This window comes from Terrapene carolina, unplaced genomic scaffold (assembly GCF_002925995.2).
Source record: "Terrapene carolina triunguis isolate 2854851 unplaced genomic scaffold, T_m_triunguis-2.0 Scaffold249, whole genome shotgun sequence".
NCBI classification, from domain to species: domain Eukaryota; kingdom Metazoa; phylum Chordata; order Testudines; family Emydidae; genus Terrapene; species Terrapene triunguis.
The window spans coordinates 893,838-906,345 of record NW_020664600.1 but is presented as its reverse complement, the minus strand read 5'-3'; the positions used below and the strand labels follow the sequence as shown (position 1 = coordinate 906,345).

Genomic DNA, 12,508 nt, shown 5'->3' with positions numbered 1-12,508 from the left:
CCGGCCCGGGCTGGGGATGAGCGCCGGGGCCCCGGGAGCTCGCGCGGCGCCGACTCGCTGCCCGCCTGATGCGGGTGCCCGGGAGAGGCCCCTGCCGGTCCCGACGCGTGTCCGGGCGCAGGCCGGGGGGACTGGCGACCGGACCATGGCGCCGAGGCTGCGCTAGCGCTCGGGGCGCCGCGGTGCCAGCGGAGGAGCCTTGTGTGCCCATGGCGAGCGCGCGTGCAGGTACCCGGGGGGCGCAAGGCGGTTGTGCTGGGGCCGGACTCCTGGGTTCCATTCTGGGCCTCGCGGGGGGAGGGGGGTGTCTCTGGGTAGCAGGGATGAGGGTTGGGAGGACTCCTGGGTTCTGTCCCTCCCACTGCCCCCTCTGTGCTTCCGCTTCGCCGTCTGTGACCCAGCCTGGGGGGGAGGCGCTGAGACCCCGTGGGAAGGGTGAACACAGGGAGGTGCGAGGGAAGAGGCTGCGGTGGGGGGCGAGCTTGGCCAATGGGGGCTGCCCGCGCCAGACGCCACAGTGTTTGTTTTTGAATGTTTTACACCGGCGATGGCAGTGGGGCGGGGCGGGGGTGGTTGGGCGTGGGCAGAGGCTGGACTTTGCCGTTGGCTGCAGGCACATTCGATCCCCGCAGGAAAGTTGGTTTGTTTTCCGCATAAAAGCAGGGAAGGAAATCTCCCTTCGGGGCCCTGCATGGCAATCGGATCCGGGACCTAGAACAAAGGCAGCGGCCAGGTAGGAGCTCTGCTCAGCGCTGCTGCCCTTGCATGTGCCCAGGAGCACTGTGCCCTGGCAATGCCAGGGACAGGGAATGGGGCTGGCAGAAAAATGTCCTGGTGGCAAAGGACAAGGAGAGCCTCTCCTGTCGGGATCTGCCAGGCTGTATGCCCAGATCCCAGCACGAGGGCAGTAGGTCCAATGCTGCACCAGGGCACTGAGCGGGCACTGCACAGGTTCCTGCTGGGCATGTGCTTCTTATTAGTGGAGTCATCAGCTGGGAAGAGCCCCAGCAAAGCAGAACGCAAAGGCTCCCAGCCGCCAGAGTACTGGAGGAGCAAGGCTTTCCCCCCACCCCCATATCCAGGGGTCCCTGGGCTGGGGATGGGTAACGTACCCAAAGGGGCTGGCTGGCTGAGGGCTCTGTGCCTGTCCCTAAGGGGGCTTTTGCTGTATCCAGAAGGGCACAAACTCTGGGGGAACTGGGTGAGAGAGAAGTGATGAAAAGAGAAGAGCAAATGAAGGATGAAAGAAGGCACCGGCGGGGAGAGCTGGGATGGGAAGGGGGGGGGGGGCTGAAACAGCTGTAGGCAAGGATCTCCCTTTGCAGACCCCCTCCTGCTCCCGCACAGGCAGCTGGCTGATTGAGAGAGGGGCTGAGGGACTCTCTGGAAGTAAGGCTAGCAACTCCCTGCATCCCATGCTGCTATTAACAGAGCAGGGGGAGAAAGGGGTGCAAATGGGAGCAGATGCTTTCTGAGCGCTTGGCTATGCTGTGTCTAGTTGAGGCCGTGACATGCTGGGATTCCTGGCCCCTCTGCTCAGCCCAGCTGGTGAGCTGCTCCCTAAGGGCTTTGTGCTGGTTTATTTCCTAGGTGTTTCTTCGAGCTCCCCATAGCCCGCAGGAGACCAAAGGGCAGCTGGGAGCTGAGACAAGCTGGATCTTGCCTGGACTGCAGCGCCCGGTCTGTGCTAGCCAAGGGCTCTTGGTTTGAGGAGCTGCACTTTCCCATCAGGCCACCAGAGCACAGAACCTAGGAACAGTGCCAAGGAGTCTCCTGCACTCCTGGCCCTAACGGGCCCCACCTGGGGGACACCAGACCCTTCTGTCCCATTGCACAGCCATTTGGTCCTTGCCCCCCACCCCCAGCCTGGTCTCTAATTGGGCAGTGCAGCGAGCCGGAGGACTTGGGACAGGTGGTGCGACGCGGCTGTCGGGGGAGCTGTGCTATGAATTGGTGTTTATGGATTGCCTACTTCAGCCTCTTCACCAACAACTTTGCTGAAGGTAAGTGAGTGCACATGGCATGCTGTATTGTGTATTGTCCACAGCTGAACGCACCAGGGACCTGACCCGGAGCCACTGGACCCAATGGAGCCTTTCTGTGGGTTTGAATTGGATTTGATCAGGCCCCAGAGCTTGGGGTGTGCAGTGGGGAAGGTGCAGGAGTTGCTGAAGTCATGATTAGAGCAGCAAAGAAGGCTAATGTTCCTCTGGGGGACCATGTTCATGGAGAGCAGAGACAGTGATGCTGCTGAACTGCCAAAGAGGAGGGGGTGGGAGGGAATCCCAGACGTTCACCCCTTGCCGGGGAGGTGGTGCCCTGCCCAGATGCTCAGGCAGCAGGTTACATTAAGGGAGCTCCACTGGAGATGTCCAATCTCACTGACCATGACGACTGGATCCCTGAGGGCCTCTGGCGCTGCCCCCGCTCTAGAGTTCCAGCAAGCAGCCTGCAGGGCTGTTCGAGAGAGTTATTTCCTGCTGCAGGGGTTCTGGGGTGGGGGATGCAGTACCCCCCCACACACACTTATTCCATTCCTTTCCCTTCGGCCCTGCATTCTGCAGCGATGTAGATGTGGATATCCACGGACCATGTTTGTAGATCAGATGCAGATACAAACTTTGTATCCATGCAGAGCTCTAAAAAGGGGGGCGAAGATGGTGCCCTTCCTCTGTGAATGGTGCTGGGATGTGGGGATGGAACGCACTGTGTTGTTGTGGCACACACAGCAAAGCCAGGGCCCCAGGCAAAGCCGGGCAGGATGCAGTGTTAGCTCTCACCTTCTCCTGCTTTTGGGAGCATGAGCTGCACCCCATGGGGCTTCCTCGTCCTCAGCAGAGCAGTGTGAGGCGCTCTCCAGGAGTCACTTATGGCCCCAGGAGCTGTTCCCTCTCAGGGTTTTGGATCCTGCTCTGAGAGCACCATGCCCAGGGTGCTGGGTGTAATGGGCCCTGCCTCGCTGCAGGGTATTGGGCTGGGCAGGGCACACGGGCTCTCCTTGCATAACCTGGACACCTGTGGGGCTTGGCTGGCTGATGCAGGGCCCATTGGTGCTGTGTCTGAGCTCCAGGACATAGCAGGGGCTCCACTGGAGACCATGGGCTGCAGCTCATGGGACATCCTCCCCATGAGCATGAAATCTCCCTGTGCTGACCCTGCAGGTAACGGCCAGGTGGAGTCTCAGGCTGTGGTTGGGCGTGTTGGAGAGAGCGTGATCCTGGGCTGTGACCTCCTGAATGCAGAGGAGGCGCGCCCCCATCTCTACGTGATCGAGTGGGTCCGTTTTGGCTTCCTTCTCCCCATCTTCATCAAGTTTGGGCTCTACTCCCCACGCGTCGATCCGGAGTACGTAGGTGAGTGCATGCTAGGACAGCAGTGGAAAGGTGAACCTGTTGGGAGGACCTGGGGGCTGGGATGTAGCAGAGGGGATGCTGGTGTATATCGGGGTAGGAGAAGTCTGGGGGGGCTGGGACGTAGCAGAGGGGATGTTGGTGTATATCGGGGGTGGGGCTGGGAGGTAGCGGAGGGGACGCTGGTGTATATCAGGGTAGGAGAAGTCATGGGGGGCTGGGAGGTAGTGGAGGGGACGCTGGTGTATATCGGGGTAGGGGAAGTTGGGGGTGGGGCTGAGAGGTAGCGGAGGGGATGCTGGTGTATATCGGGGTAGGAGAAATCCGGGGGGGCTGGGTGTAGTGGCAGGGACACTGGTGTATATCGTGGTAGGGGAAGTCAGGGGTGGGGCTGGAACGTAGTGGAGGGGACGCTGTTGTATATCGGGGTAGGAGAAGTCCAGGGGAGCTGGGAGGTAGCTGAGGGGACACTGGTGTATATCGAGGATGGAGAAGTCGGGTTGGGGGGAGGGCTGGGATTTAGCGAAGGGGACGCTGGTGTATATCGGGGTGGGGCAGCCGGGGGTGGGTCTGGGACGTAGCGCAGGGGACGCTGGTGTATATTGGGGTGGGGAAGTTGGGGCTGGGACGTAGTGCAGGGGACGCTGGTGTATATCAGGGGAGGGGAAGTGGGGGGTGGGGCTGGGACGTAGCGGAGGGGATGCTGGTGTATATCGGGGCAGGAGAAGTCCGGGGAGGCTAGGAGGTAGTGGAGGAGACACTGGTGTATATCGGGGTGGGGAAGTTGGGGGTGGGGCTAGGATGTAATGGAGCGGACACTGGTGTATATCGGGGTAGGAGAAGTCGGGTGGGGCTGGGACGTAGGAGAGGGGATGCTGGTGTATATTGGGGCAGGAGAAGTCGGGGGTGGGGGTGGGGCTGGGACGTAGCGGAGGGGATGCTGCTGTATATGGAGGTAGAGGAAGTCAGGGGCACTGGGAGGTGGCTGAGGGGACACTGGTGTATATTGGGGTAGACGTCTGGCAGGGTGAAATGTAGCAGAGGACATGCTGGCATGTCTCAGGGCTGGAAGCTCCCTAGGTGGGACACAGAGATGGGGGAGCAGTAGGGCAGTGGCTGGTTCTGTGGCATGTGATCCAGTGGCTGAGGTGCAGTCCGGGGGTGGCCTTACACAGCTGCATGGTGTTTGCCTTCCCCGAGGAGAGCCGAGCCCATCCCACCCTGGGGCCCTGGCAGGAGCCCTGGGTTCCCTCCCGTGACTGCAGTATCTAGTGACTGGCCGGGCCCCAGGAGGGTGAGGCCATGGCATTCCCTGTGCTGGACTTGCTCTGGGTCTTCCTGTATGTACAGCGCACTAGTGCTCTGCCTGCCGCAGGCTCCTCCCCGCCCCCCCAGCTGGGCCCCAGTCCAGGGCTGCTGCTGTCAGGCTGCATTAGTCACGCCCCCATGGGCTGCCTGGTGCAGCAGGCAGGGCTTTCCCCCTGCCCACAGCAGCTGAGGGAAGGGATGGCCATGGGGCAAGGCAGGGAGGTGAAGGGGTCCGTCCCTGCAGCTTGGACTGACTGGTTCGACCCTCTGCGCTGGTAGGGATGGGAGTGTGGAGGAGGTGGCGGGAGGATGTGTGTGTGAGGGGCTGCATGGCACCAGGCAGGGTTCCCTCCCCCACCCTCTTATGTCTAAGGCTCTGTGATGAGGGGGGTGGGGAGGCAAATCTGACCTCAGCCACACACAGCCCAGCCAATGGCTGAGTGTGGGGGAGGGGATGGGGCTGTGCACACAATAATGGGCACCTGCTGAGGCAGGAAACTCCCCTAGCCTGACCCTCCCCTCATTGATGTGCTGGTGGCCTCTGCTTGCCAGGAGACTCTCCTCCCTCCAGCCTGGGAACAGGCCTGTCTGGGGCTGCGTGAGACAGGTGCACTGCCAGGCTCTGAGCACGCGTCCATGCATGGCGTCGTCTGCACTGGAGTGGGAGTGTTTCAGTGGCTCGGTGGTACATCTTTGCCTTGCATTGGAGTGTACTAGCCTCTCCTGGTCTGTCTTGCTGCCCAATGTGCATGCGTCCTGCTCGGCACAGGGCAAGGGGGAACCAGGAGGAAGCGTCTTGCCCTGCCCTTCCCCAGCCAGAGCTGCCAAGGACCCGCGTTGTGGGAGCTCGGCTCGAGAACAGCGCAGTAGGCCACACGGGGAGCTGGACTACCTGCAGCACAGAACCTTGCGGGGGCATCGTGGGGCTGGGGCTGCTGGGAGAAGGGCAGGCAGCAGATGAAGGTCCAGGCCTGAACAAGCCGCTCGCCCCTTTGTGCTGTGCGCAGGAGCTGGGTGCCTCGGGCCTGGGCCACACAAAGGCTCTTTCTTGCTAGGGTCAGAGGTCAGATTGACGCTGCTCCTGGGATCTTTGTTCCATTCTAATCCCATAATCCCAACTGGGGCCTGCTGCTGCCGGGGGAAATTCATGCCTGGGAGCCAACTGCCACCTGGGCCTCCCAGAAGTTCCTGGGGATAAGCTGGGATCCCATGGGAGCCCTTGGCACAACCTTGAGCATGGACTTGTGTGTGACGGTCACAGCCCCTTCCCTTCCCCAACTGCACTGCTCCTGCATCACAGCCCCCGGTCCCTGTGTTACCACCCCCCGCCTCCGCCTTCTCTTCACAGCCTCCTGGCTCCTGTTACAACCCCTGAGCTGCCCCATCCACAGTGCCCTGTGTCACAGCCCACCTCCCGAGTCACAGCCCCCCCCAACCCCATCTACACTATACCTGCATCACAGCCCCCGGCTCCTGTTACCATCCCCACACCCCATCTGCGCTTCTCTTCACAGCTCCCCCATCCCTGGCTTCTGTTACAACGCCCCCACACACACACACTGCCCTGTGTTACAGCCCCCCCCCGCCTCATCCACACTGCCCCTGTATCCCAGCCCCTGCCCCATGCGCACTGTCTGTGTCACACTCCTCCGCCCCATCCATGCTGCCTCATGTCACAGTGCTGCCCATCAGCTGCACCTACCCTGTATATCCAATATGTCCTGCTCCCCACCCCACCCTTGTTACCCTGAGTACCAGACAGCTCCCCATACAGGAGAGGACTAAGTCCTACAACACCATGGAACTGGTCACTGTACTGCCTGTTCAGCCCCAGCCAATCGCAGCTATGAGAGTCGCTCAGTATTTGGGGACAAACCGAACTAAAATCTCCTTGGGAGACACGGGGACAGACACACACACACCCCTCTCCCTCTCTCAGGCCAGCCCTGGGTTAGGATCTCTGTGTCTGAACGGTCCTCTAACACCCCCCCCCCCACACACACACACACTCACTCACACTGGGGCTGAGCCAGCCTTTCTCCACACTTTTGTGGCTTGACTGCTGCTGGAGCCCTGGGGCTGTGTGCGCTGCCTACTCAGCCCTGCCTGGTGGGTCACTTGAAGGTTGAGCTTGGGGAGGGGATTTCGGCAAAGCTGCTAATTGGCAGTACTGGGCGGAGTGGGATTTGGAGCGAAGCTGCTGGAGAGGGGACAGTGGCGTGGGAGTGGGATGTTCTCCTACTCAGAGGGTATTTAAAGTGGAACAGTGGCAGATTTTCGGGGCTCTTTGCAAACGCAGAGGCGTGAGCAACAGGATCTTCTCTTAATGAAAGGGAAAGGATTGGTGCCTGTTGCAGGGAATGCTGAAAGCTTTGGCTTGGGGCAGAGTGGGAGGGCTGGCTATGGGGCTGGAGACTGACAGCCCTGCAGACCAGGGCAGAGACTGGTGACGCTAACACAAACCACATCCCAGTAAAGATCTGTTACAGCCAGGCTGCAGGGGGCAGGGTGGGACAGAGCTGGGGCACCCAAACTTTGCCCAGGCAAGGCTGCATTGGCAAGCTATAGCAGGAGTATCCCTCCAGCGTGAGCAGGGCTGGCTGCAAAAATATTGCTGGACTTTGTTTCAAAAGCAAAAATAAAAAAAAGTAAATCCCTCCTGTGCCCAAGCTGGCCAGTGAGAGCTGGTGTCTTGGACACCAAAATGCAGACCAAGAAAAGCCTGTGGCCAGCAGGGTGGCCCTGCACCCACAGAAATCGCAGCTTTCAACATGGGTTGAGGTGGGGAGGATTTAGGTGAAAAATGATCATTATATTTCAGCCAGCTGTAAGTGTGGGAGAGACACTGCGGTGGGGGTGGGGGGAGTTGATATAAACTATTTATCTGAAAAGCTTGGCCCAGCTCTGCTGCTCAGCTGACAAGTATGGAGTGCTGCCCCCAGGCTCCTGGGCGAGTCCCACTCTCAGATCACCCAGCAGGAAAGACTCTGCCTTCCCAATGGAGCTAATTCCACCTGTCTGTCTCCTAATGCTTTTAACCCCATCCCCACTGCCAGGATGAAGCACAAGCCAGACTGGAATCCAGCTCCTCTCCTGTGGCTGTGCTGACTCTGCAGGGTTAATGAGGGAGCTGATGGGACTCTGATGCCTGGATAAAGGGAGCGATTTGCCGAGTAGCAAGATACTACTTTGAATAGCCAATCTTCAGAGCAGGAGTGTGTGCACATTAATATTTAGGGGCTTGCTCCCATCATGCACTGCTCTGTCCTTGGTTTGGGTGGTTGAGCTGCCCTCTGGGCTGGGCTGTAGAGTCCCCGGGACAGGCTCTTTCCTGGCAGCAGGGACCACACATGGTTCAGCTTGCTCGTTCTGCACCGCTGGCCATGGGAGGGGAGCCTATGCCCTAGCTGTTCACAGTCCTGCTTCCCCACCAAGACCCTGGCTCACAGCAGCTGGCCAGGTTACTGCTGGGCAGGTGTGCACCTCTCCAGCCGGGGGGGAGGGGGGGGGGCTCTGCCTCCTGGTGCTCACTTGTGGCTGGGAGATGGTCTCGCATTGCCTTTTCCCCCGCACTCTGGCCTAGTTTCTGTGGAGATCAACTATTTCCTCCCCACACCTCTCCAAGGCCTCTGGCTCCAAGTCTGCCCTGAGGTCTGGTTTCTGGGGATGTGGAAGGCATTCCTGGCTGGCCAGGCTCTGGGATCCAGAGGCACCACCAGCCCTGTTGGTTCCCTGGTTGGAGAGCTGCCCCAGCTGCTCCACTCAGCCTGTGGCTCGGAACTGGCTCCTTTCTCCCTGCAGCCGTGGCTGCTGTTCCTGGTATGTGAGCTGCTGAGGCCAGGGGTCTCGCCAGGGCCCTGGAAAGCAGGGTTCAGTGCTGCTCGTAGGCATCTCTACAGCAATGAGGGGCTCCCCTGATGCTACCTACTGGCCAGGCCTGAAAGCACAGCAGCTTGCGGGGCCCCTCAGGGAGAGCCCAGCCAAGACTCCCAGCATGCTACAGGCATGTTTGTCATTGGTTAAGAGCCTGGCTTGGCCTAGCTCCCTGGAACCATAATGCAATGCCATCCTGTCAATGCCTCATCCTCCCAGGGCACGGTCCTGGGCCTGTAGGTCTCTTGGAGGAGGATTTAAAAGCCTTGAGTTCTGTCTGCTTTGTATAGGCAGTTCAAGATCCCAGGCAATTCCTTTTGACACTAAATGTTTGTTGTGTTGACCAGTTGCCACCTCCCCAGAGGTGGCTGCACTTCAGTACTTCTGTGTGAATCAGCCCTAATGCAGGTGCAGTGCCATGCATGGAAGCGTGCTCCAGCGGCAGAGACCACGTGGGGGGGATGATGTATTTCTGGGTGGACTGGGATACTGACAGGGTGTCTCTGCTCCCAATAGTGACTGCAATAACAGCACATTTCCTCCCCGCCCCAGCAGCCCTGCATGCTCCAGGAGCCACTCCTGTGGGCGCAGTGGCAACGCAACTGGGGAGAAGTTGGCCACACTGGGGCAAAAGGGCCACCCAGGGGAGGACAGCGAGAGGTTTGCAGAGCCCCTCTCCTAGTACTGATGAGGGAAACAGATGAGCCTGTTTTGACTCATAGAGTGCATGGAGGGAGCCTGGGGGCTGGCACATGGAAAAGCTGGTTGGCTGGATAGATACCAGAGGGACCCAATTAAGGGCAGAGGGGGTGCAGCTGTGAGGTCACTGGCCAAGGCAGAGTTGCACTGGGAGTGTGTGTGGGGAGGGGTGCTGCCAGAGGCGCTGGGCCCAGAGATGTGCTGGGGGGAGGGTGTTGGGCCCAGGGCTGAGCCATGCTGGCGGGAGGGGGCAGGGCTGGGGGCTGGACCCAGGGTAGAGCCAGGAGTGGGGAGAGGAGGGCTGGGCCCAGGGCAGAGCCATGCTGGGAAGAGGGGGACTGGGAGGGTGCTGGCCCAGGGCAGAGCTGTGCTGGTGGATGGGGGCTGGGCCCAGGACAGAGCTGCGCTGATGGGAGGGGTGGGGAGGGCGCTGCGCCCAGGGCAGAGTCCTGGGGCTGCTCAATGACACCCTTGTTCCCATGGCAACTGGCTGCTTATTTTCAATCTTCCCTGGGGGATGGGGGTGAGTTAGGAGCGGGGTGGGGGCGGGGCCTGCCAAGGGGAAGCGCCTGTGGTTTCACCAGGGAGGTCAGGCTGGGATTTCAGTCCCGTTGCCACAGTTCCCATGTGGCGCTTTTCAAACAGCTCCAGCCGTTGGTGGGAGCAGCTGGACGGGGGCCAGGAAGAATCTCACATACACCCCCACATGTGGCATGCCCCCCTGGGCCCGTGAGCAGGGGAAGGCAATCGCTCAGGATGCGGCTGCTGCTGGTGAGGCCTGGGGCAGGCCATGACTCTTGCTGTCTCCTGGAAGGCTGCTTCCTCCATGCTCCCATGTGCTGCTAGTCAGGCTCCCTGTGAAACCAAGGTGGGGGCCTGGGGGCCGGGAGACACTCTCCCTGCCCAGAGGCCCAAAGACACAGGATCTTACTCCTCCGTCCCTCAGCCACCCTGCTTTGCCCTCCTTTCCCAGCCCTGACCTGCCACTCCTGCTGCTAGACACGGAAGCAGCTAATGGGGGGGGGGGCTGCAGCCTCCCTTGTATCCCTTTGAACAGTGGTTGCTAAGCAATGGGAGGCTGGGGTTGACCAATGATGTTTTGTTGCCAATCCTCTTGGTGAATGAGGGGGAAGGAGTGGGCAGAGCCAGTGCAGGGGATTATGGAGGGTTGGGGGAAGGGATCGGGGAGGGGTCCCCACTGCAGTCTTTTTGCAGGGTTTAGTTCCTTCCAATGGGGCCTTTGTTTAGGAGCCTGGCTGCTGCTCTGGGGTGGGGGAGGGGATTCCCCTGGAGCTCCCCTTCCCCCCCCCCGACTCTGCTACCCACCCCCACCTGGCCCTGCCCATGTGTGATACCCATCACCCCTCTGGCCTCTCAGCAGGCAGGCACAGAAAGGGCAGAGTGGGCTGGGGAAGAAGGGGTCTCCTGGATTCCAGGCAGCCCTGGGCCTACATATGGGCAGTCCCAGGAGCTGCTCTAATTGACCCAGGCTGCAGACCAGAATTGCTGGAGCATGTTCCCCTTTGCCAGGCAGTTGCGAGGGGCTAGAAAAGGGGACACTGGGCCCGTACTGCACCTGCACTGGGCACCGTTACAGCAGGGCTGGGATCTGGCCCCTTGTCCTCACTGGCAATTTGCCTCAGCTCCCCCAGGTGCAGCCCGTCTGGCAATCAGTCGCAGCTGGGGGAGCACTAGGCATATCAGTATGACCGACTCACCTGGGCCTGCTCTGAGCAGGGTTAGGCCATGTGGCAGTTAATGTGCTACTGGCTGGTCTACGCTGGTGCCCTTCGCCATCGCAAGTCCGGTCGTGGAGTTGAGTAAACTTGGGTAAACTGAGTTTACCCACTTCTCGTTTGGGGACTGTGGAGTTTAGCTTAGGTTAGTTTAGCCACTTCATTGTTTATCACTACAACCTTGCACAGGGGCTGGTGCAGGGACAGGGAATCCCAGCAAAATGCTGGTGTGTATCCAGCCTGAGAGGGGATTGTGAGCGTAAGGCTTGGGGCAGAGGGCTGGTGAGCACACACATGTTCATGAGAGTGCAGGCAAGTCTGGGGGGTGGGGGAAGCCAGGGGAGTATGTAGCAACCTGCCACCAGATCAGGAATGGGCACAAACCCCAAGCCCAGCAGGACACCCTCCTGGTGCACATCTAAGCCCTGTGACTGGGGTCTCTGTGACATGCTGGCTGTGGCCACACTAGAAAGGGTTTGCCAGTCGAGGGTTAGAATCATAGGGTTAGAAGGGACTGCAAAGGTCATCTAGTCTAACCCCCTGCCAAGATGCAGGATTTGTTGTGTCTAAACCATCCCAGACAGATGGCTCCAGCCTCTTTTTGAAAACCTCCAGTGGAGGAGCTTCCAGAACCTCCTGAGGCAGTCTGCTCCATTGTCCTACTGTTCTTACCATTAGGAAGGTTTTCCGGAGATTTAATCTAAATCTCTATGCTCTAGTTTGAACTCACTGCCTTTTGTCCTGCCCTCCCTGACAAAAGAGAACAACTTTTCTCCATCTTTTTTATGGCAGCCTTTCAAGTATTTGAAGACAGCTATCATGTCCCCCCTTAATCTCCTTTTCCAAACTAAACATACCCAGTTCCTTCAGCCTTTGTTCAGATGGTTTGCATTCCATCCCTTTGATCATCTTTGTCACTTGCCTCTGGATCCTTTCCAGTTTCTCTACATCCTTTATATACACTGGTGACCAAAATTGGACCCACTACTCTAGCTGAGGCCTAACCAGTGCTGAGTAGAGCAGTTCTATCACTTCCCGTGGCTTGCATGCTATGCTTCTGTTAATGCAACATAAAATTGCATTTGATTTTTTTGCAACAGTTTTGCATTGCTGACTCCTGTTGAGTTTGTGATCCACCACAACTCCCAGATCCTTCTCAGCAGTGCTGCTGCCAAGCCAGGTATCCCCCAGTCCGTATTTGTGCATTTGCTTTTTCTTCCCAACGTGTAGCACCTTACATTTATCTAGGGTTACCATATTTCAACAATCAAAAAAGAGGACGGGAGGAGCCCCGCCCTAGCCCCGCCCCCGCCCTGCCCTAGCCCCGCCCCTGCCCCTTCCACTCCCTCCCACTTCCCGCCCTCCTCAGAACCCCCAACCCTCCCCCCCACTCCTTCTCCCCTGACTGCCCCCTCCTGGGACCCCTGCCCCTAACTGCCCCCCAGGACTCCACCCCCTACCTAAGCCTCCCTGCTCCTTGTCCCCTGACTGCCCCCTCCTGAGACCTTCCCCCCATCCTAACTGGCCCCCTAGGACCCTACC

At 59.4% G+C, this 12,508-nt stretch overlaps 1 protein-coding gene across 1 annotated transcript in view; it reads left to right on the top strand.

The window, feature by feature from the left end:
• The first annotated feature begins 1,945 nt into the window (after positions 1-1,945).
• The window catches only part of IGSF9 (immunoglobulin superfamily member 9), a 48,357-nt gene continuing 37,794 nt past the window's right edge, over positions 1,946-12,508 (top strand). Inside the window, exons 1-2 of the mRNA XM_026657612.2 lie at positions 1,946-2,003; positions 3,162-3,345. Coding sequence (XP_026513397.1) covers positions 1,946-2,003; positions 3,162-3,345 — 242 coding nt within the window. The remainder of the gene's footprint in view (positions 2,004-3,161; positions 3,346-12,508) is intronic.